We start from the raw sequence: 22,849 nt of genomic DNA on the forward strand, positions 1-22,849 counted from the left end.
AAAGTCCACCTCCACCTCTTGTAATCCATCTCAGTGTCTCTGTTACTAGAGGCGAACTTCACATAACAGACAGTAAACAGCAAGGTAGAAAGAAGGGGGAACCCTAGTTGCCAGCACTTTAGAGGTATTTTTCAGCACAAAAACCTAATTTTCGGTTAATTAAAATTATTTGCAGTTTTTCTACTCATCTTGGCTATCACAAACACAAACTTGTTGAAAAGACCATTCAGATACGTAGCTGAAGAGCTGCTTCTAGTGTCCTGAGATGAGAGTATCTAACAATAATGTTACATTGGTAAAGCCTGTTGCATTCTGTCCGTGTCTAATAAGAGCTTTTATTTGCCGCTGATCTATGATATTGCATGGGTCTTTAAACCTACGAATAATTTATCCAGCGGCAGGCGATGCGGTTTCATGATTGTGATTATCCGATTATTTGTGATATTTTTGGCTTTTTTCACGGACCGTAACATCAGCTCAGCGTTTTCTGAAGATCTTGCCGTAAACATCTCTAGGCAAATTTGGTAAAAAGTTAGCGTGTCTTGAGGCGCGTTATATACAGGGTGTCCCTCGGAAAAGTAGCCTGCCTCCTATCCGGGAACAGCGAATAGTTATTGTGGGAGGCTATGCGTGAAGCGGGTTAATTAAGGAAACACGACGCCTTCGCTGATGAATACCCAGGTACAAAACCACCTGCTAAACATTGTTTCAGATATCGCGCAAATATGAAGAAACCTAGGCTTCCGTCAATTTGCGCATCCGAACATTCAATAGGTCTATTCTTGCAGGAATAGAACCTACAGATCTGCTGTCTCCCACCCAACACGCAGCACATGGATGGGGTGTCTGCGTCCTGCCCAATGCGAGTCGCGCCTGAGAATGGGAATGCACCCTTAGTTACTGTATTACGAACAACATGGCGGTGAGTGCTGAAATCTCTAAACCTGAAACCATGCCAAACAACATGTAGGAAGGGAAAGAGCGCAACATAAATCACTGGACATGGTTGCTGACTACCATTACTGGAGGACTTTTGGACCCATTGCTGCACTTTATGACGGACGAAGCATGGTTTAATTTATCAGGTCATATGAATTCACAGAATACGAGGTACTAGTCTACTGAAAATCCTCACCTGACTCATGGAATACCAATACGTGACCAGAAAATTGGCATTTGCCACAGTTTCAGGAACACAGCTAGTGGGCCCACTTTTCTTTCATTGAGTTGTGAATGCCACGGTCTATCTGGACATGTTTGAACAGTTTTACGACAACCAACAGAATGTACTGCTTTTTTCCAAAAGGCTACATGCCAAACCTCTTGCGACTCACTGGCATGGGTTCATGAGTTGTATACCGGAAAGTAAACTGCAACCAAGTGGTTATGGCCACCACATACCTTGCACTTGTTCATTTGCGACTTTTATCTGTGGGGAAATTTAAAGCCGAAAGTGTACACCAATAACCTGCATACCCCGGACGAACCCAAGGAAAACATCACAAACCCTATATGCAGCATCACAGTTGAAGAGCTGCAGGCAGTATCAGCCACGTAAATCAATAAAGCTTTGGAAAGGATAGTCTACTTGCTCGTTCTTCCGGTTGCGGTATTGTCAGAGGAAGGCTACTTTCCTGTGGTCCATGCTATAGTTTTATATTTATACTACATTTTATTTAATTTGTAGATTATTTTTTTTAAGCCAATCTTCACTTTCCCGTGAGATTCACACAGGCATTTTATTGCAGTATTTTTGGTTTATAGCTCTGCAATGTATTAGCATTGTATGAGCATTATTGTGTCAGATACCCTATTTCCCCCAAAATAAGACCTGCCCATAAAATAAGACCTACCTTGATTTTTCATGATTTTTGGGGAGGCTTGAAATATAAGCCCTACCCCCCAAAAAAGACCTAGCTGCATTACATTAAAAAAAAAGGAATACATTACCAGGAAAGCTGGGTCCAGGTCCCTCCTGCTGCTCTCCAGAGCTCCGACGCACTTCTTATTACAGTCCTCGGCCGCCCACAAAAGATCACTTCCTGGTTACGGAAAGCAATGGCTCTGATTTGGTTCTTGAGTGCTGCTCAACCAATCAATGCAGCGCTCGATGAACCAATGCGATGGCTGTGATTGGTTCATCGAGCGCTGCATTGATTGGCTGAGTAGAGAACTAATCACAGCATCATGTTGTGGAGGCAGGATTTATGAATTGGCTAATTAATGGCACGGCTCAGAGAGAGCAGCAGGAGGGACCTGGACTGAGCCTGCTAGGTAAGTATAATAAGACCTCCCCAAAAAAATAAGACCTAGCACTTCTTTCGGGCAACAATTAATTTAAGACCGGGTCTTATTTTCGGGGAAACACAGTAGTTGTTATCACATAATAAACATTACATAAAAGTCAGAAAATCCAAAATTATCACCAGCGTAAAAGCATCAAGGTCTCCGCAGGCAAACGCATCCATCATCTGTAGTCGTTCTAGTTCTGATCTGCTTCCTACAGTTCTCTTCCTTGATTCTTTTATATTCTAACACTGGCCCGTGGCATTTTATAGGTGTAGTTGGAGATATACAACAAATGTTGCGGATCACCAAGAGCTTTTTTTTGGAGCCAGAAAAGTATTTCTAAAAATGTCTATTTGTTCAGTGGCGCCTTTCAGGGAATTTTCCAGTGCGTCCCCGCTCATCGCACACAGAGAAAGCGGCGCGCTACACGGAGCAGGACCGGACTCTTTCACTCTTCTTTGAGGAATGTCATTATTCGGACAACAGCTTAACGACCGAGCAAAACCACAAAGCTTACAGCGACCAGGAATAAGGCTGAGCAGCATGCTTTAAATTACTAATTAGCAACTTGGGTACGGAGAAGGAGTCCTAATTAGTTCTAGGTAACCTAATATGGATGGCCACCATAATCACCTGAGGCTGAACCCGTCAGTAATTGTCGTCATTCAAGTTAGATCATTCATCCATAACTTGCAACTCCCATTCATTATCACTTAATTATAGCAAACAAGAAAGCTTGTTATACAACCAGAAAACACATTCATAACACTTCTGCCACAATGGGAACGTCTGCGATATGTACAATGCCGTCCCTTATCTGCCCGACGGAAATTATCCAGGAATTACTGAATTTGCTGAAAGCAGTTGCGTATATTGTTGAGGATTAGGTTGGGAAAAGCTAGAGAGGAAAGACCTGCGAGGCATGGAGATGTTCTCTGCATCAGCAAGGGTGCAGTCGCATAGGGCTGTTCTCTGTTAGTCCAGTGGGAAGAACTACCAAGATCTGCAACAATTGTGGGGGTAACAATAGAGGTCCTCAACCAGGCCTCTAATAACCAATAACCATGGACCTGTCTGACGCCAAAATGATTCTCAGGGTGCATTCCCACGAACCTATATCGGCTCGGTTTTCACGCCAAGCCGATATACGTTGTCCTCGTGTGCAGGGGGGGAGGATGGAAGAGCCAGGAGCAGGAACTGAGCTCCTGCCTCCTCTCCGCCCCTCTGCACTATTTGCAATGGGGAGGGGCTAATTCTCGGCACTTAGCCCTGCCCCCGCCCCACCTCCTTTCATTGCAAATAGTGCAGAGGGGCGGAGAGGAGGCAGACAGGGGGCGTGAGCTCAGTTCCTGCTCCTGGCTCTTCCATCCTCCCCCCCCCGAACACGAGGACAATGTATCTCGGCTCGGCGTGAAAACTGAGCCGATATACGTTCGTGAGAATGCAGCCTTAGGTTTTCACGCCGAGCCAATATACTGTGTCCTCATCTGCAGGGTGGGGATGGAAGAGCCAGGGGCAGGAACTGAGCTCCCGCCCCCTCTCTGCCTCCTCCCCCCCCCTCTGCACTATTTGCAATGGGTAGAGGTGGGACAGGGGCGGGGCTAATTCTAGCAACTTAGCCCCGCCCCCATCCCACCTTCTTTCATTGCAAATAGTGCAGAGGGGTAGAGAGGGGGCGGGAGCTCAGTTCCTGCCCCTGGCTCTTCCATCCTCCTCCCCCTGCAGATGAGGACACCGTATATCGGCTCAGCATGAAAACCGAGCCGATATACGGTCGTCTGAATCCACCCTCAGATGTATTTCGAGTGTTTGTTTGTTTTTTTTAGTTTTTTTTTTATCTCCTCTTGCTATTATCTGCAATTTGGTATAGGTGATTTGTATTTTTAAATGGTCCTATTTAATGTGGCATACAACGTACTAAAAAAATGTAAAAAAATTCTAAATGGGGTGCATTGGGAAAAAAAACCCTCTAAATTCCGCCATCTTTTGATGGGGGTCTTGTTTCTATAGAGTAAACACTGCAGCAAAAAAGGACATAACTGTATTTTATGGATCAGTACGGTCACTACGACACTACATTTATATAGTACTTGTTTTATTTATTTTTTGCTTTACTACTTTTTAAAATATCAAATAACTTTAGAAAAAATAAAATTATTTTCTGCCGCCATCCTCTGACGGTCCATAACGTTTTTATTTTGCTGTCGACATAGTTGCGCGAGGCCTTGTTTTTTTGTGGGGCACCAGGTTTGTATTGGTACCATTTTGGAGTGCATACAACTTTATGATCGCTTTTTATTACATTTACCTTGGAAACCGGGTGACCAAAAAAGCTCAATTCTGGCATTATGGCGTGTGGGTTTTTGTTTGTTTGTTTGTTTTGTTTTTGTTTTTTCTGACGACGCTCACCCTGTTTGGTAAATAATTTGTTACTTTGATCGTACTTTTATGCATGCTGTGGTTTTTCTATTTAGATTTTTTTAATTAGAAATATGGCAAAACAGTTTCTATTTATTTTTTTTCAACCTTTTTTATTTCGCTCCCGCAGTGTGATATAATACCACAGTATTACATTGCCTCTCAGAGCGTGATACAAACTACCAAGCCACGTCACAGGCATGGCTTTATGGGCAATCTGGGGTCTTTTGGAGGCCTCTGGATGCCTTGGCAACTGCACGGTAGCCTGCAATCTCATCACGGGGACGCTCAGGACCCCCTGAATCTGATCGCGGCAGAATGCTGATCAGAGCTGTTGCGGGCGGGTGTCGGCTGTAAGATCAACCCTCGATCCCCTTCATACAAACCCCAAACCTCCATGACGTAAATGTACGCCCTGGAGCATTAAGGAGTTAAAGCAACCAGAGCCTTTAATTTCAATTTCAGTTCTGGCACATGACTGGCATGAACAGCACCCAGACCGGGGTCCATCAGGTTCCATCATGGCCTCCGCCAGCGTTGTGCACTATTTTGTCCACATTTTGTGACTACTCCATCCTGGAGCTTCCATCGCAGATGTAAGCTGAGCCTCACTCATTCACTTGAGTCATTAGTGCAATCTTTATTTGTTTCTCTGAACTTCAAAGATCTTGCTGGAGGGAACATACCAATGGTGCTTACTTGAGCTGGAGGCCGGTGTCGTCTTCCACTTGTGTTCTTCACGTTGCCCTCTGGTGCGAAGACTTTTTGACCTTTCACTATACAAGCTGTAGGTACCTTTTCCATCTTGCATTATTGAGAGTATTGCTTGGATATAAATATTCCAATTATGTGCTGGACATGGAATGTAAAGAATGGTTCAGAAGACCGGAGTCCTCTACTGTACTGTAGCTACTCTTTATTAAAGGGGTTGTACAGTTGACGATCACCTGTCCATAGGATAGGTGATTAAAGTCTGATCGGTGGGGACTCACTGCTGAGACCTGCACCGATTCGAAGAATGGGTGTCTTATGTCTCCTCCTCACTGTGAGCTCGCTGCACCTCCTGCTGAAGGCACAGTAGACTGAGCGGAATGGCGGTCACACATGAATAGTGCCGCACCATTCATTTTAAATAAGACTGCCAGAGATGGCCAAGCACTTATACTTGGCTGTTTCCATCAGCTCCTTTGAAAAGCACAGACCGGTGCCGCATGTGCGCAATCACTGCGCCATTCATTCTCCGTGTAACCGGTGCTGAGAGCAGCCGAGCCCACAGTGACGAGAAGATGAGGACACTGAACCCCTTCTTCAGTGCGGGTTTCAGAGTTAATACCCCTGCCTATCATATATATGATATGCATAGGTGATAAAGGTCAATGGTGGTATAGTGTAAGTGGCAAGTGCTCTGTATCCTTGCTGGGAGTAGGCGTTCCAGTTTTAGTTTCAATTAATTAATTCATTCATTTATTTTTACATGGGATGAACAAAAATGTTCATTGCGTACAGTGAACGTCACAGTTGTGCCTTTTTTGGTCACCCCGTCTCCAAGAAAAAAAATGTAATAAAAAGCGGTCAAAAACTCCTATGTACTCCAATATGGTACCAATAGAAACTACAAGACGCCCCGCAAAAAAGGAGCCCTCACAGAACTATGTCGACGAAAAAAATAAAGTTCCGGCTGTCACTAGGTGGCGGCAGAAAGTAATTTAATTTTTTTCAAAGATATTTTATGAGTGATACCGGAACAAAAATGATATAATTGGTATCGTAGTAATCCTACTGACCCATAGAATAAAGTCATCAGGACATTTTTGCTGCAGTATATACGCCGTGGAAACAAGACCCCCCCCCCCCCCCCCCCCCAATATGGCGGAATTTAGTTTTTGGGTTTTTTTTCTATTGTACTCCATTTAGAGTTTGTTTTTTTTTAAGTTCTTTGGTACATTATATGGTATCTCACATAGTAGCATTGGAAAATAAGCCCACAGACAACTATGTTGATGGGTAAATAAAAGTTATGATTTTTTAAAAGTGGGAATGGGAGGTGGGGGGTAGGGAATTGCCACGTCCTTAAGGGGTGATTAATCTTAATTTCTACAGTTGTGCAAATTCTAATAAATGAATAGTATAAAGAAGTTGCATAAAATGGGCATATGACTAGAGATGAGCGAGCGTACTTGGAAAAGCACTACTCGCTCGAGTAATTTGCTTTATCCGAGTATCGCTGTGCTCGTCCCTGAAGATTCGGGTGCCGGCATGGAGCGGGGAGCTGCAGGGGAGAGCAGGGAGGAACGGAGGGGAGATCTTTCTCTCCCTCTCTCCCGCTCGCTCTCCCCTGCTCCCCGCTGCGACTCACCTGTCAGCCGCAGCGGCACCCGAATCTTCAGACCCGAGCACAGCAATACTCGGATAAAGTACATTACTTGAGCGAGTAGTGCTTTTCCGAGTACGCTCGCTCATCTCTACATCTGACCCATTATACCGTACAATGCTGATCATTTATTTGCATTCAGCCCACGTTGTACAGTTTCCTAAGCATTAGATTCATTTGACAGCATCTTTTTGCACCTTCATACAAATTGAATATGCGCCCCCAGTACTGTAAGGCCACCTGTCTATGGCCGCGATGGAATGTCACTAGCGATATTCCGCCAGGAGGGGGGGGCACTGTAAGGTCTCTGCAATGAGCTTATCTAATTGATAGGCTCACCGTAGAGAATCGTGGCATGCTGTGATTTTAATCACGCGAGCAGAGAATTGCTATGATTCTCCGCTCGTGGACGTCGGGCTGCGCTTTACATAGTTATCCTATGGAGAGTGTGTCATGCCAGCTTTGCAGGCGATTTATCGCGGCAGATCTCGCTGTGACATGTCGCCCGTGGACAGCCAGCCTAAAGCCAGCCATACTTCCAAGATATTGAACAGCAACACTCAACATTGAAATAGGCAATCGGGGAGTCTGTTAAAAAATAAATACATAAAGGCTTCAGGACTTGAACATTATGGCAGATGATCAGCCGGGCTCGGCCATCGTGCCGTACACTTGCAATTCCAGGCGCGGTTGGACAAAATTTTCCAAAATGCTGGATGACATCTTTGGAAGACTTCATTCTGCCATCGGCCTTTCCAAACAATTGTTGGTGTAAATTTTTCAACCAGGGGTCTACTGAAATGGTATAATCGGGCATTCTGCACATGTATTACCATATGTGTACGGTCCTCTTAAGGACTTCTACCACCCTGCCCCTACTTCCTGAAAACAGCCAAAGTTGTCCGAGGTGTTGAAGGCTATTAGTAGCCAGACCTCCAATGTGCAGCTGTGTCCGGGGGAAGTCAGCCTAAAAAAGTGTTGTCCAATCAGACCAGCTCTTTATGCCCCTTGAATGGTATAATTACAGGGGTTTGTTAATATGTGATACGACTGCAACGGCAATGTCACTCCAGAACCGGCAGATTTGTTTGTATTGTTGACGAGCTTCTTGCCGTCCTCCAGGAGACGTTTCCTTGCAGCCTTTCGCACTCCTTATTATGCACAGATGTATTTCTATGCCAGCAGCCATTATTATGATTGAAACAGTTTTTAATTAACCGTTGTCGCTGGATGGATTACTCATTTGGCTGCAGATTGACATATTTAGCGAACTCCCTATTACTAGTGTAGAGATAATATCTGGGCACAGGAAGTAGAGGTTCTGAGAAAAGGCCTGCCGTATCGTCTGCCCTGCGTTGTACACAGCGAAGTGCGGCAACCGGCAGCCATTAGAAAAAAATCCAGCACCCAACATGGACCGCTAAAAGTTTGTGACTCCAGTCGCTGACGACAACTGCGCAGATTACGTGTTTAACAGCGACGTTCTTTATCTTAGCATGGTTAATCAAGGTTATGGTTTAAATCTGTGGGGGAGGGAAAGTTTTATCAAAGTTGCAAACTGTGGCTCACGTCTCGTGCCGCTTTTCAAAAGCAGCCAGAATAGTGGGCGGGGTTTATACAATTTATTAGTATTTATATGGTCATCATTATAGATTTCATAATTATTACTAAATATTAAATCTAGTCAAGAAATCGCTTTGGGAAATACTTTCTGAACTTTTTGCACCTAAACCATGTAAGTCGGGAGGGGTATCATCACTCCTTAAGGAGAAGGTGAGTGAGGAGACTTATAAGGCCATCCATGCTCCTCTGGGAAATATATGCAAATAAGGAAGATGGAAGAATACCTCTGCAGCGCCACCTATTGGATGGTACCATTGTTGCATGTAAGAATTGTTGCATTTTTGTTTTCAACAGTGAAGTCAAGAAAAGTAAACCACCACCTCTGCATTCACTGAAATTGTATATTCGGCTGCCACAAAAATCCCTTGTGTGACCCGACTCGGGATTCACTTTATTTATGGTTGTCTGAGATTTTCTAGAAGCAGAAAATCTTGTAAAATAAAGAATCTCTACTCGCTGGTTTGTTCCCCTGCAGGTCCGGCGCCGCCACTCCAGTCCTTCCCGCCAGGCTACAGTGCTGATGCACCTTTAGGCTTCATGCACATGGGCAGATTTGATTTGTGGCATCCACGATTGGCACCGCGCGGCAGCTCCACTCACACATGCAAATTTGATTTGTGGATTCCGCGAGCGGAAAATAAATCGCAGCATTCCCCATTATAGCGCGGATCCTACACGGACAGGCTCCATTGATCTCTATGTAAGCGTTCGATCCACAATGCATCCGCAATTACATTGTGGATTTGTGGGCGGATACGTCTCAGGTTGCTTGGAGACCAGGCAGGGAGGTGGGGGAAGGCATGATTAGGCTTGCGATTTAAAAAAAAATAAAAAAGTTTTCCTTTTTTTCCCCTCCCATGTGGAGGATCTGCTGTGCATCCATGTAGATTCGCGCAGAGAAACCATTGAATCTGTGATCTCCCGCAAGCATTTGATTCATTTACTCAATGACTTGCAGGTCATCTGCGGCAGAAATCCGTATGTGCCATGTACATGAGGCCTTATACATGTACGTGTCCACAGTAACCAATCAGAGGTTAGTGATTGGCTGCGCTGGTTGCGTATATATGGGCATGACTGCTGTACCAATGTAAGCAGATCCTGGCAGCGAGGATCGGAGGGCATCAAGCTGGTAAGTAGCTTCTTTTATTTTACAATAAATCCCCCTTTCAGCCCAGATGGGCCGTACTTGTAATCTGTGTTGACCTGAGTTGCGGCATTTTTTACATGCGTTAAGCATAATTAAAGGCAATTAACTTCCGGCTGTTCTAATTAAGCAGTAAACCTTGGGAGAGCCTTGGCTTGATGTGACACGTGGCGTCTTCTACCAGGTTGGCACCTTCTATGTTTAGTAGCTCTATGGCCGCCATCTGATTAGTGCTTGTTCGCGCAATGTCATCTATTCTTCACAGTTTATTCCTCACTTCTTTCCCTGAGTGATTTGGAATAAATGCCATGTGTTAACGGACCATCTGGTGACCCCGCTGATTCTTGGGGTCCTTTTAGACAAACCCATTTTTTGTTTGAATGAGCGAGCGACGTCACCGCTATCTCGTTCGCACTCATAGTTGGTTCGTCTAAACGAGAGTTGTACACTTATCGTTCATTTAAACAACACTTGATCAGTCTTTCTCATTCTCTTAGGCCTTAGTCAGACGGGCGTTTTTTCACGCGATTTGCGGATCGCATGACGGATGCGCATCCGCAAATCGCGTGACCGGTGCGCGCAAGTCGCCCGCAAATCGCCCGAAAATCTGCTCCTAGTCGCGTTTCATTAGAAACGGGCCGGAGCTGTCCAGCGCATTGCATTCAATGGAGACGGCAATAGAGCCGACTCCATTTAAAGCAATGCGCTGCGGGCGAGCCCGGGATGAATTGTCGGTAAGGGCTTAAATATATAAGCCCTTCCCTGCAATTCATCCTAAAAAATTGTATACTCACCTTCTCCCGGCAGCCGGAGCTCCGGGCGGCCGTCCTGCAGTGGGTGTGAAGGGGGTGTGAGTCAGACCTGCCCCCTGATTGGCTCAGCGCTGAGCCAATCAGAGGCATGCCTCACTCACACCCATTCATGAATTCATGAATGGATGTGAGTCAGACCTGCCCCTGATTGGCTCAGCGCTGAGAGGCAGCAGTCACTCACCCATTCATGAATGGGTGTGTGAGTGTTTTCAGCCTCTGATTGGTCAGGGCTGTGACCAATCAGAGGCAGATCATTCAGCAGGCGGGGATTTTAAAGCCCCGCCGGCTGAATAGTGCCAAGAAGCAGTTCAGGAGAACTGACAGCGGCCGCGGCTGGACTCCGGCTGCAGCGGAAAGGTGAGTATACAATTTTTTTTTTATTTTAACACATTTTAGGATGAATTGCAGGGAAGGGCTTATATATTTAACCCCTTCCCGACAATTCACCCCGCGCACGCCGGCAGCCCATTGCTTTCAATGGGCAAACATCGTTCTTCTCTGCCACAGCTGCAACAGAATGATTTGTCTTCTATATGTTCTCAATGGGGTCGGCGCTGCTGCCGCCGGCCCCATTGAGCGCATATACAGAAGAGAACAGGAATCGCAGATCGCAGATAGGTGCAATCTGCGTTTTTTTTTTTGTTCTATAATTTATCGGACGAGCGCATAAAAAGCGCTCATGTGTCCGATACCATTGCAAAGCAATGGTTTTATAAAATCGCCGGACGCATGCGCATGCGCAAATCGCGGCTAAAAACGCCCGTCTGACTAAGGCCTTATAGAGGGACTGAACAAGAAATGAATGCGCCGATTATGGTTATTATGCTTGCATAACATGAACGATTCTCATTCGCCGTCCAGTTGTTGGCTCGCATTTAGGCTGGACTCACAAGGGCGTATGTGGCAAAAACAGACGTGGTAGCACAACATATTTGCGCTGTAATTGAGTCTTTTTTGTACGTGTTTATTGCGCAAATTACTTAATTTTTTGCGCTGGCCAGGACATTTCACATGGGAGCGGGACACAGCCGCCCCCCGATTTTAAAAGGCTATTTACCCTAATTGATTCCAGATATGTTATCTTCCTAGTGAAATTGTGCCACTCTGGGGCTTTGGTGAGCAAATAGAGCATACTGCGTTTGTTGCCGTGCACGCGAAAACGAAAAATGAGAATGAACCTATTGAAATCAGTGGGTTCTATTCTCTGTGGACTGTGCGCACAAACCTATCCGTGTGAGTCCGGCATTGAACTGACCGATTATCATTCATTTTTACTTGTTTGAATGATTTTTGAACGGTAAGGCTGGGTTCACACTGGGCAGATTTGCCGTGGAAATTCCATCCAGAATTTCGCCGCGGCAAATCCGCCTGCGACTGCTAATCCTGGGATTAGCCAGCCATGTGGACAAGATTTCCCAGGGTTTTGAAGCTGCGGATTCCCGACGGAAATCTCGCGGTTTTTCCCTACGGCCAAACCGCGAGATTTCCGTCTGGAATCCACCCAGTCAAATCGTTCCATCTAAAGGCCCCATTTATACTTACAGGTAATCGCTCAAAACTCGCTCAAACAATAGTTTGAGTGACAGTTTAGAGCAATCCTCTTTGCATACTTTATAGTAGCAACTATGCAATATGCAGCCACAGCGGTACACAGCCGCGGACGCTAATAGAATTATACAGCTGTTTTGCATAAGCACAGCGAGAAACTAGCAGAGAGAATCTTATCAGTGCAGCCGGCTGTGATAACAGCCTGCTCCGCTGATAACAGCTGATCGCTCAATACTAGCAAACTAGAATTCAGCGATCAGCGACTCGTGCACGAAAACTGCACGATGTCCCTGCATTTACACAGGACAAGAATCGCTCAAAAAACGGCTTTGAGCGAGTTTTGAGCGATTCTCGTTGCGCCTAAATGGGCCTTAAGGGTCTGTCCAGATGAGCTCATTTATCGTTTGAAGGAGTGAATAATGTCCAAGTTAACTCTTTCGCTTGGGCAGCCTATATGTATTACTAGACCAGTAGCCAGGGCTAGATCTCAATACTGGTGTCCTATATTGAAATAACATGTGATTGTTCCCAGCAAGAGAAACCAAGTAATCTTGTAGATATGATACCTTCAAACCCCTTCCCGCCACGTTACGTCATGGCAGCAGGGTACTTAACGCAACAGAACGTAACCTAACGTCATGTGGATGCCACGAGATCAGAAGAGATCCCGCGGCATCTGGCAGCAGGAGCCGGTTGTCACCATAGCCGGCCTCCCGCTACAACAGCAGGGGTGCATCGGGACAGCAATCCCCGCTGTTAAGCTCTTACACGCTGCAATCTATGTAGCTTGCGGCATGTAAAGGGCTCACAGAGGGAGGGCGCTCCCTCTGTGACGTTGTCGGACCCCCATGATGTAATCGCAGAGGGCCGACGGTTTGCCATGGTAACAGGATGCCAGATACAAAGGTCCTGCAATGCTTTATTATAACGATAATAGGTGGTATAATGCAAGTCCCCTACAGGGACATCAATAGTGTAAAAAAAAAAAAGAATATATATATATATATATATATATATATATATATATATATATATATATATAGTAAAAATAAAGAAATAAAAAAACGAAAACTTTTTGGTGCTTTTTGCCCTATTAGTATTAAAAAATTTAAATCCTACATATTTGGTATCATCGTATCTGTAACGACTCGTACAACACATTGAACACACTTTTTAACCTATACGGAAAAAAGCGTTTAAAAAAATGAGGCAAAATGCTTATTTTCATTTTTTCTCTCAAAAAACGCAATAAAAGTGATTAAAAAAGCCATATATACCCCAAAATTGTAACCATAAAAACTACAGCTCGTCACACAAAAAACAAGCCATCATAGAGCTCTGTCCATTGAAAAATAAATAAAAGTGATTTAGAACAGTTTTTTTTTCCAAAAAAGGGGTTTTATTGTGGAAAAGTGGAAATCTTAAAAAAAAAAAAAAAATCAAAAACTATTTTGGTATTTTTGCAATCGTATTGACCCGCAGAAAAAAATTTATTGTGCCATTCATGCTGCATGATTAATGCTGTAAAAGTAAAACCCAAAAAACAATGACAGCATTGATGTTTTCTCTCCCTGCTATCACAAAAAAATTAATAAAAGTATTACAATATAGTCTATGTACCCCAAAATAGCACTAATAAAAACTACAGTTTGCCACGCAATAAACAAGCCCGTATCGACTGAAAAATAAAAATAAAAATCGTTGCATCCTCAATGTCAAAATAGGGCATGTCTTTAAGGGGTTAATGGCTAACAGTATACTGCCCTAGAAGCAGTGCTCCTACAGGAGATGCTGTAAATTGTTGTGTTTTTTTTAAATCACTGATTCTCACAAAATTGACAAATAAAAAACTTTGTGTGCCTCTGTGTAGAATCGGACTCAGTTGTGGTACTGTATGGACCCATAGTCAATAATAGCTGCAATACTCTGGATCTAAGTATGAGAAGGTTTGGTGAGGTACTGTTGTATCTTGTCTCCACCAGGATTATGGGTGGAGACGGCCTGAGGTAAAAGGAACGCCCCAAGATTCTCATTGGAAGCTAGATATACATACTCACTGATCTGCCCATAGTTGGTGGAAGCTTCTGATTGGCTGCCATATACACACCTTCAGCAAGCTTCTGAGAGCAGCTGCAGCAGCTCGGTGGAGACGTGTAAAGGCTTCAAAGAGAGAGGGATGTGTACTCACTGGGTTGTCATGGCAAAAGGACGCCAGCTACAGGCGTCCTGCTTTACCATTCAGAAGCTACGGTGGTGAATCGAAATCGGCGGCTATCTCTCAGCGGGGGTGAACAGCAGGAGCTGGCCGACGGCTATCCCAGCAGGGGGAAACAGCCAGGGGTGAACAGCGGGAGCCGGGCCTGCGGGTATCCCAGTGGGGGAAAATAGCCAGGGGTGAACAGTGAAAGCCAGCCTGCGGCTATCCCAGCAGGGATAAACAGCGGGCACAAACTGTGGGAGCTGGCCTGCGGCTATCAGCGCGGGTAAACAGCGGGCACGACCTGCGGGAGCTGGCCTGCGGCTATCAGCAAGGGTAAACAGCAGAACACGGCTTGCGGCTGTCAGCTGGGGGGAAATAGCGGGAGCCGGCCGCTGGGTAAACGGGGGGGTGAACAGCGGGAGCTGACCTGCAGCTTTCAGCGGGGGTGAATCGGCGGACAGCGGCTGTTAATCAGAAGCTTCCACCGAGCTATGGGCAGATCGGTGAGGATGTATATCCGGCTGCCAATGAGAACCTTGCAGCGTTCCCTTTACCTCAGGCCGTCTCCACCCATAATCCTGGTGGAGACGAGATACAACAGTACCGCGTGGTGATACCTCCCTTGAGAGCTGAAATAGTGTCCAAATTATTTGTCACCCAACATTCCTGTAAGCAAATACCACATGGAACTTTACAGAATAGGACAAGTTAAGATTGTATATTTTCTTATATTTGCTGGTTAATTTTTGTATATGAAACATTGGGCAACTTTTGCATAATATTTAGCGCTGTGATTATTTCATGTTGCACATCAGTGACTGATAATGTTACGGATCAGCTGCTGTCACGAGGTCAATCTGTTCACCTTCTGTTGCGCATCATCCCTTATTTCATACAGATTAGCAAGCAGATTTCCCAGTATAATTATAAAAAAAAGCAAACTACTGCACCGTTTAGTGATTACTGCCCTATATAAATGTCCCGCGAACCGAGATCACATTGAAGGGCTGCTGTAAAGATAGTATACAGGGGCCTGCAAACTGCAGGAACACATGCACAACCTGCGCGGCAGTCAGCAGCCTGTGTATGTATATATATATATATATATATATATTATATTTTTATTTTATTTTTTTTATCCCAAGTTGTTCTTACTGATATTGCTAGTGTAATAGTTGCATGAAAATCTTATCACAGTTGCTTGTACATGCTACCCGGTGTACTTCCATGGACTGCAGTCTTCCAATGGAAACCGGAACTGCACATTGTAGTTATGTCACGATTTACTTGCCGCAGAAGCATGTATGTGTGCAGGACCAGTTACTGCGGAAGGACCTGCTACAATCGCCACATCCGTCTTTGGATACATGCTCATCATATACAGTATATGTGTTGCACCACAATTTCAAGGTATCCTCTATGCATAGCAAAGGGAATATGTTGATGATCTGTGGGAATCTCAAGAGCAGGGTTCCCGTGTCCCCTATTGTCCTACAGCGGGGATCCTACACCCCCCCCTTCCCCACAGAGAGGAGGAGACCGAATAGACCGCTAGTTGCGGAAGCACACCAACGCTCCATTCACTTGCAATGAAAACTGCGTTGCTAGCCGACTGGCACCCACTCAGCTATTTCCATCTGCCCCACTGAAATGAATGGAGAGCTGACCTCACACACTTGGCTGGCACTCCCTTCTTGCTGGCGTCTCTACAGGGGTAGAAGCGACCCCCACAGTGATAAGAGTGGGCCATGAGGGTCCTCTTCTTGAGATCGGTGGAGGTCTCAGCGGTGAGATCCCCACCAATGAGCATGTTGTTCCATATCCTGTGGATAGGGGATAACACGAAATTCTGGAACAGCACCTTTAACGCTAATAGTAACAAGTGCACACAAGACAAAACTACACCAATCAGGAGGGCCCCCTCAAACATCGCGCAACTGTGCAAACCTGTTTCCCTTCTGCAGTATCCCCATCCATCATATGTATTCCTCTATGTATTTCCACATCATTTATGAACTTTCATCATCCTGAATGGTCTGGCCAGTGCTGTTATTGCACTATGTTCACACCATTGATGAAGTTTTGTCTTGTACGCACTCGCTGCTATTGGCTTGTATTGCTGTATGTTGATATATAAAGCTGTAATGTTAATTTGGGAAAGCAAGGTTTTGTCTGTTTATTCAAAGATGGATACCTGAGAGTTAAAGAGACTGTTTTATGCATCATATATGAGGATTCGTCCCTTGGTTGCCAGTTACTGGTGACCTTGAATCTATACACGTGCTTGGCTCACCATATGTGTATAGCTACTGAAGACAGAGGACAGAGCTGCAAGACCGAAGCCGTATTCAAGTGTCTCTGGTGTGTAAGAATGGCCTGGTCTTGGGTTTGAATTTATTTAGGTTACTATATTTGGGGGTCTGAGGTCTATATTAATTTGCTGATTCTGGTCAGGGTCTGTTCTGGGGTCACTTTCTTTACTTAGGGGGTCTGTATTTATTTAGTGGGTCTGCACGGAGGTCTGTATTTGTTTAAGAAGATCTAGTCTGGGCACTGCAATAGTTCAGTTTGATTTGAAATCTGTACTTATTCTGGGGTCTTGTCTGGGCTGTAAATTAACCCTTTCCAGTCCAATGTCGGGCCTGCCCCGACATCATAATTTCCCTCCACAGCTCTGATGTCGGGGCAGGCCCGACATTGCAGTGCAGGAGTGGATCTGCACCCGATCATCAGACACATCGTGTACAGATGCACTCCTGCACTGGTCCTCATCGAGGACCCCCGAGGAGAAGGCAGAAAGGGTTTTTAACCCTTTCTGCCCTCTCCTTTACACATTACATAGCGCTCAATTAGCGCTATGCAATGCATAGAGATTCCGGCCAGCGATCATGTGACCGCCGGTGTTACCTGACCTCCGGCGGTCACATAAACGCCGAGCCAGAAGTCTGCACTGTGGGGGGGCCTGCTTACCTGTCCGGCGTCTTGCGCATTCTCCTTCTGTCTCCCGGCCCGGCGATCATGTGACCGCCAGGTGCCACCTGACCCCAGCGGTCACATGATCGCCGTGCCGGGAGGCAGAAGGAGAATGCGCAAGACGCCGGACAGGTAAGCAGGCCCCCCCATGGTGCAGTGAGCACCTGCACCCTCCTGAACTCTGTCAGTTCAGGAGGGTGCAGGGAAAATGTATTTTTTCTCACCCATTCTCCCCAGCTCCAATTTATTTGGAGCTGGGGAGAATGGGTGAGAAAAAATAAATGGATAGGAAAGGGTTAAGTTTGCGTTGTGGAGTCTAAATCTGTGTTGCATCAAAGGCCTGGGGTCTGAAATTGTGTTGCTATAGAGACTTCAGGTGGCTGCAGAAGTGAGCGCCAAAGTTGCTTAAGCATCGCTCTCTGCAGTCGGGAGAAGTTGTCATGGTGGTCTGGACCAGATGGTGAAGATGAAGAAAAGAATGCCTACAATCAGAGAAGATATCGCCTATAAGTCACTACATAGATGAGCTGCCGTCTCTTTTGATAGGCCCTATAGTATACTTCGTTCGCCACTGAAGGCAGCAGCCCATAAAGTCACAGGAGTAATAATTGTATGTGCATTCCCTCTCACCTAAAAGTTTGTTTTTTTTTGTTTTTTTTTACAAAAAATACCCTTGGCGGTAGGGTTCTCTGGTGACCTCATTCACTGATATCCCATTAAGCTTTTGTGAATGTTCTAGTTCATTTGCAAGACGTGACATCCTCCTAGTTGTTATCTGATATGAAGGTCATGTAAATGTTGGTGTACAGTGAAATACAAGAGTTGTTTAGCATCTGAATGTTCTTGTTTATTTCTGTTTCAGCTCCTGTTTGGTTCAGGTGTGCTGGTGTCCATAAGCCTTTCAGGGCCACAGCTGGATAAGGTGGTGATTGACAGGACCCTGGTGGGGAAGCTCATCACAAACCCCATCAGTGATGGTAATTTCACCCATGTGCAAATCAGTTGCTTACATTAACAGATGCATGGCACAAATAGTGTTTCAACAGGTAGACTAATTATTGTCACTGGGGACTTACAAACACAACAGGTAATTGCTTGTAAATGCTGCAGTTACAAGACTAGGGACCAAGTACTGACTCTAAGATTTATGAAACGGGCAAATTATAACTGGACTTTGAAGGAAAAAATTAATTTACCCCTTGACTTGATTATAAATCTATAGTTAAACAGACCTTTCAGGTGTTTTAAAAGAGACTTTCCAAAAGAAATATATGAAGGTTTCTTTCATGTACGTCAAAGTTGCAAACTGTTTTTTTTGTGTGTGTAATATCTTCTACGTATTAAGGTCCTCATGCACACTCTAGATTAGACTTTAGTCATCTGGACCCACCATTAATGGTGGGGCCATAGGACTCATTGATGAGGCTGCTCAACTTTTCCCTGGCAGAGGGTGCCGGACTAAGAAGAATCGGAGACATTGAATTTCAACACCCCATCCTTTTGCTCTCCAGGGGATAAGTTGGTGCTAGGGCTGTCTAGCTGCAACTTACCTCCCGAAACACACGAACATTCGTCTGAACTGAATGTTCATGTGTATAGGGCAGTTGTTAGATGATCGATCATTCGTCTGACGGTTGTTGAATGTGTACTGGGTGCTAAACATGGCTACCACTACTAAGATGCCCCTAGCACTTGCCATATTGCCAAATTATGTAACAACCGGACAGTTGAATGAGCAAATATATATGAAGTACGTACGAACACTAACAAAGATGCAAGACTTGGAACTCGCCAATAAATAAGAGAAACAGAAGAATAATGATGACCGTCAGATAATGAAGAAGATGGTTGATGCACGCAGAAATACCTGACAATACCTAACCCTAATTCCAGCTTTACCGAAGTCTTTCCCTAAACTATTCCTGGTACTGACCCTAACACCAGACACCACTGTTGCTGATGTTCCTATAATGAAAGCCCTATCTTAAGCAGTGTCCCTAACAGCATTGAGAGAGCACTGGAACCCAGAGACCAGAATGTGAAACAAATTAAAGCTAAACAAAGAAGCAAAACATAGATATAACTGGAAAGGGATAGGCGAAAACTGCATGTCTAAAAAGCATGGATTGCACTAGATGTAACTATAGGCACGATAATACTACACTGATTAGACAAGCTAGATTAGGAACAAGATACTAGAAGCAAACCGGGAATACTTGGTTTAAAATTATATACTTTTCGCTATAACCAGCGACACATTGCAGAAGCCAGGACTATTTAAAAAGAGGCCAGCCAATGGGTAACATCTGGCCCACTCTAATGAATCAATCATGGGACAGATGCATAGCACCTGCCCCAACAGCAAGCTTATAGGACAGGAGATGGCAAATATGAAAGCTGTAAACATAAAGCAAAGAAAAAAAAGGTTTCATTTATTAAAGCTTCAAATAAAGGTGCTTCAGTAGGACCAATAAAGTAGTTTCGGAGGGAACCCCCTTCTCCTTTATAACTGATCTTTCTGGGTCCTCAAATATCTCAGTGGCTTTGATGTCTTTACCAGCTAACCTGCTTTTATGTTCTAAACCCCACTTACACATGGGGTATATGTTTTGCGGGAATAGAGTAAAATAAATGGAGCCATTTTAGTTTTTTAAATTTTTTTTGTTAACTCTTATCCAATATTCTTTTTCTCCGTGTGTCTGGAGTTGCTTTCTGACATGTGGAAATGGCAGCCGAAGTGCTTGACTAGAAATAGCTTAAGACAAAAGGAGGAGGGAGTCAGCAAGAAAGCCGAAGGACAGAAAGCACGCGTGATATGATAGATAGCTTTGCATAATGTAATTTAGTGCTTCCGCAGAATCCTCTGTGAGCTTTATTTCTCATTTCCAAGGGGTACTAGCAAGATGACATGTTGATTTGCTTTAGGAGATTACCGAAATAATATTTTAAAGCATTGGCTTGTAGAGTTGTCTTTGTGCTGAGCTGAACTCATTTGTTCTGGTACCAGAAGCCAACGGTACAACGGTAACACCTTCCTTATCCTCTTTGTGTTTCAGCTGTGTTTACTGACACTTTCATCATCTTGTCATTTCTCAAGGAAAACAAACTTTGTCTTATTCAGTTTGCAAAAAAGACTAGTTCTCCGGATATAAACAAGCACATGGAAAAACTCTCCTCCCAGGATATGAAGGTACTTTTGTATCATGTTATGTTGGTGTATTCATTGCAAAAGCCAGACCAGAATTAATATGGCACAGAGAGGGCTGTTAGCAGGGTAGATGTTCAGGTACTAATTAAAGGGTCCATTTAGATGGTTGATATGAGCTGCGTAATGAGCGCAGATCAGTGACATTGACCATCATTTATCTGGCCTTCACACAGGTTGAATCAGACGTGGGGGCAGGCGGGGGGGGGGGGGTGTTATTCATACAATTGTTTGCCCCCTAAAGAGTATCATCACTGGTAGCAGCACATCCCATGATCTTTTTGGCCTGCGTAAAAAGTGTAATTAGTTGGCTGATCACTGCCCTAGGGTAATGATCGAGTGAACATGCGTTCTATTGGCCAAAAAAAGGCCCATTTACACCCAAAGACAATCTTTCAAATGCTTAAAAGATTGTCAGTTTTAGCGATCGTTTTGCATAACATGTTAATGGACACTAATGACCTTTAACACTTTATCTACTTCATTTGCGTGCAAAAGGGCCTCCGGGAGCTGTTTGGAGAGACCAGCATGTGGCCTGAGCTCTGCATACAGCTCCGTTGTTCCCGCACGGGCTGTCGGCAGAATACAATGTAATCTCCGGCTCCCGTGCAGAACACAGCGTGCGGTCCCTGTTACCTCTCTCCGGCTAAGCTCTCCTTAAAATCATTTTTCAGTCTAAGAGTGAACGATGGCAGCATTTATACGCAACAATTATCGTTCATATGCCATCAGTCTAACGGATTTTGAGCGATAATCATTGCGTGTAAATGGGCCTTTAAGCTTTGTAATGTATTGATAGACAAGGTATCTCAAAAGTGTAGAATGCATCCAGAATGAGAACTGTTTGGTAGAGTGTGATCCAATTTTGCTGTGGGGGAAGGGAGGAAACCTGTTAGGCCATGTCACCAACATGACAGCCATTCTGAATGTCGCCATCTTGGATTCAACTCTAATTTTTCTAGTGAGAAGGTAGGTGTGTGATATACCAAACTGGCAGAGAACGACTACATCTATGGTAAAATGAAGCACACCATTATTTATTTTTCTGGTGACATTCTCTGGCAGATTGATGTACGTATGGCACACCTACCTTCCCATTCGAAAAATTAGAGCTGGCGGCATTCAAGGCTATTATATTGGTGACCGGGCCGAACGGGTTTTCCTCTTCCATCGCAGCTTGCATGCAAAATTGGATCAACGTCTGCCAAACCATTTTCATTCTACGTGGGTGTTTTCACACTTTTGAGACGCCCTGTATGTTAGGGCAGAGTTATGAGGGCATGTGCCCCATGTGATAAATCTCTCACAACCCACATCGCTGCCATTAGCTTTCACACTGGCTAAAATTCTGGCAAGTTTTAGATGCCAGGGTTTTTGTAGAGTAACAATGCAAAAAGTTCAAATACATTGATCAATGTAGGCCTAACATTTAATGCAACCCGAAAGGGGTAGGGAATTTATCATATGCAGTATTTTTATAGTCCATTGAAGTTATCAAAATCTTGCAAAATGTTGATAAATTTGGCACATCTTTAAAAATGTCCGCAGATGTTCCTACACCCATCTGATGGAGGTAAATTGCTTAAACGTTTTTCAACTCTTCAAAACCTTACAAATGATAAATCTGTCTGAAAGCCTCATGCCATGAAAACCCCGACAACTTCAGTGGACAATTTTGTAAAGTGGCAACTGAGAGTCTAGAGCTGTTCTCTTTGTCAAAATTTGGTTCGCGTCTAAAAGAAGGTGCAAATTAAATGAGAAAATTCTGCAGCTGTACTGCAATTCATGCATTTTACGACAGTAATGACATGATCCACCATCGCGCTACTGTAACTACTGAATTAGCTTTTCAGCAATTTAAAGCCCCCCTCAGTCACAGCTGAGAACCCGGAGGAGAAGGCGGGAGGGGTTTTTAACCCTTTCTGCCTTTTCCTTTCCTGAGTACACAGCGCTCAATGAGCGCTATGTATTAACAAGTGAAAGTGTTTCCATTACACGAGCCAGCGTTTACGTGACTGCCGGGATCCCCTGCTACAGCAGAGTTGCAGGGTCCTAGCAGACCCTGAACAGCTCTGCCAGTGACTATTGTCACTACAGGGCATGTAACCAGGTGCTCCTATGGCTCCCAGTTACAGTGGAAAAGTGGGTAATAAAAAAAACCCCTAAAAACATGTGAATTTCCCCCAGAGGTCTTTATATGACGTCATGGGGGACATAGATGGTAAAAAAAAAAAATAATTACATAAATAAGTAAAACAAAATT

General features: G+C 44.5%; 1 protein-coding gene across 2 annotated transcripts in view; it reads left to right on the forward strand.

The window, feature by feature from the left end:
- Window positions 1-22,849, forward strand: part of WDPCP (WD repeat containing planar cell polarity effector) — a 333,546-nt gene that overhangs the window by 106,747 nt on the left and 203,950 nt on the right. For both annotated transcript variants that reach the window (XM_066595499.1, XM_066595500.1), the window contains 2 exons: window positions 18,244-18,358; window positions 20,438-20,571. In XM_066595499.1, coding sequence (XP_066451596.1) covers window positions 18,244-18,358; window positions 20,438-20,571 — 249 coding nt within the window. The remainder of the gene's footprint in view (window positions 1-18,243; window positions 18,359-20,437; window positions 20,572-22,849) is intronic.

The sequence above is a fragment of the Eleutherodactylus coqui genome, chromosome 3 (assembly GCF_035609145.1).
Source record: "Eleutherodactylus coqui strain aEleCoq1 chromosome 3, aEleCoq1.hap1, whole genome shotgun sequence".
In the NCBI taxonomy this organism is placed as follows: Eukaryota; Metazoa; Chordata; class Amphibia; order Anura; family Eleutherodactylidae; genus Eleutherodactylus; species Eleutherodactylus coqui.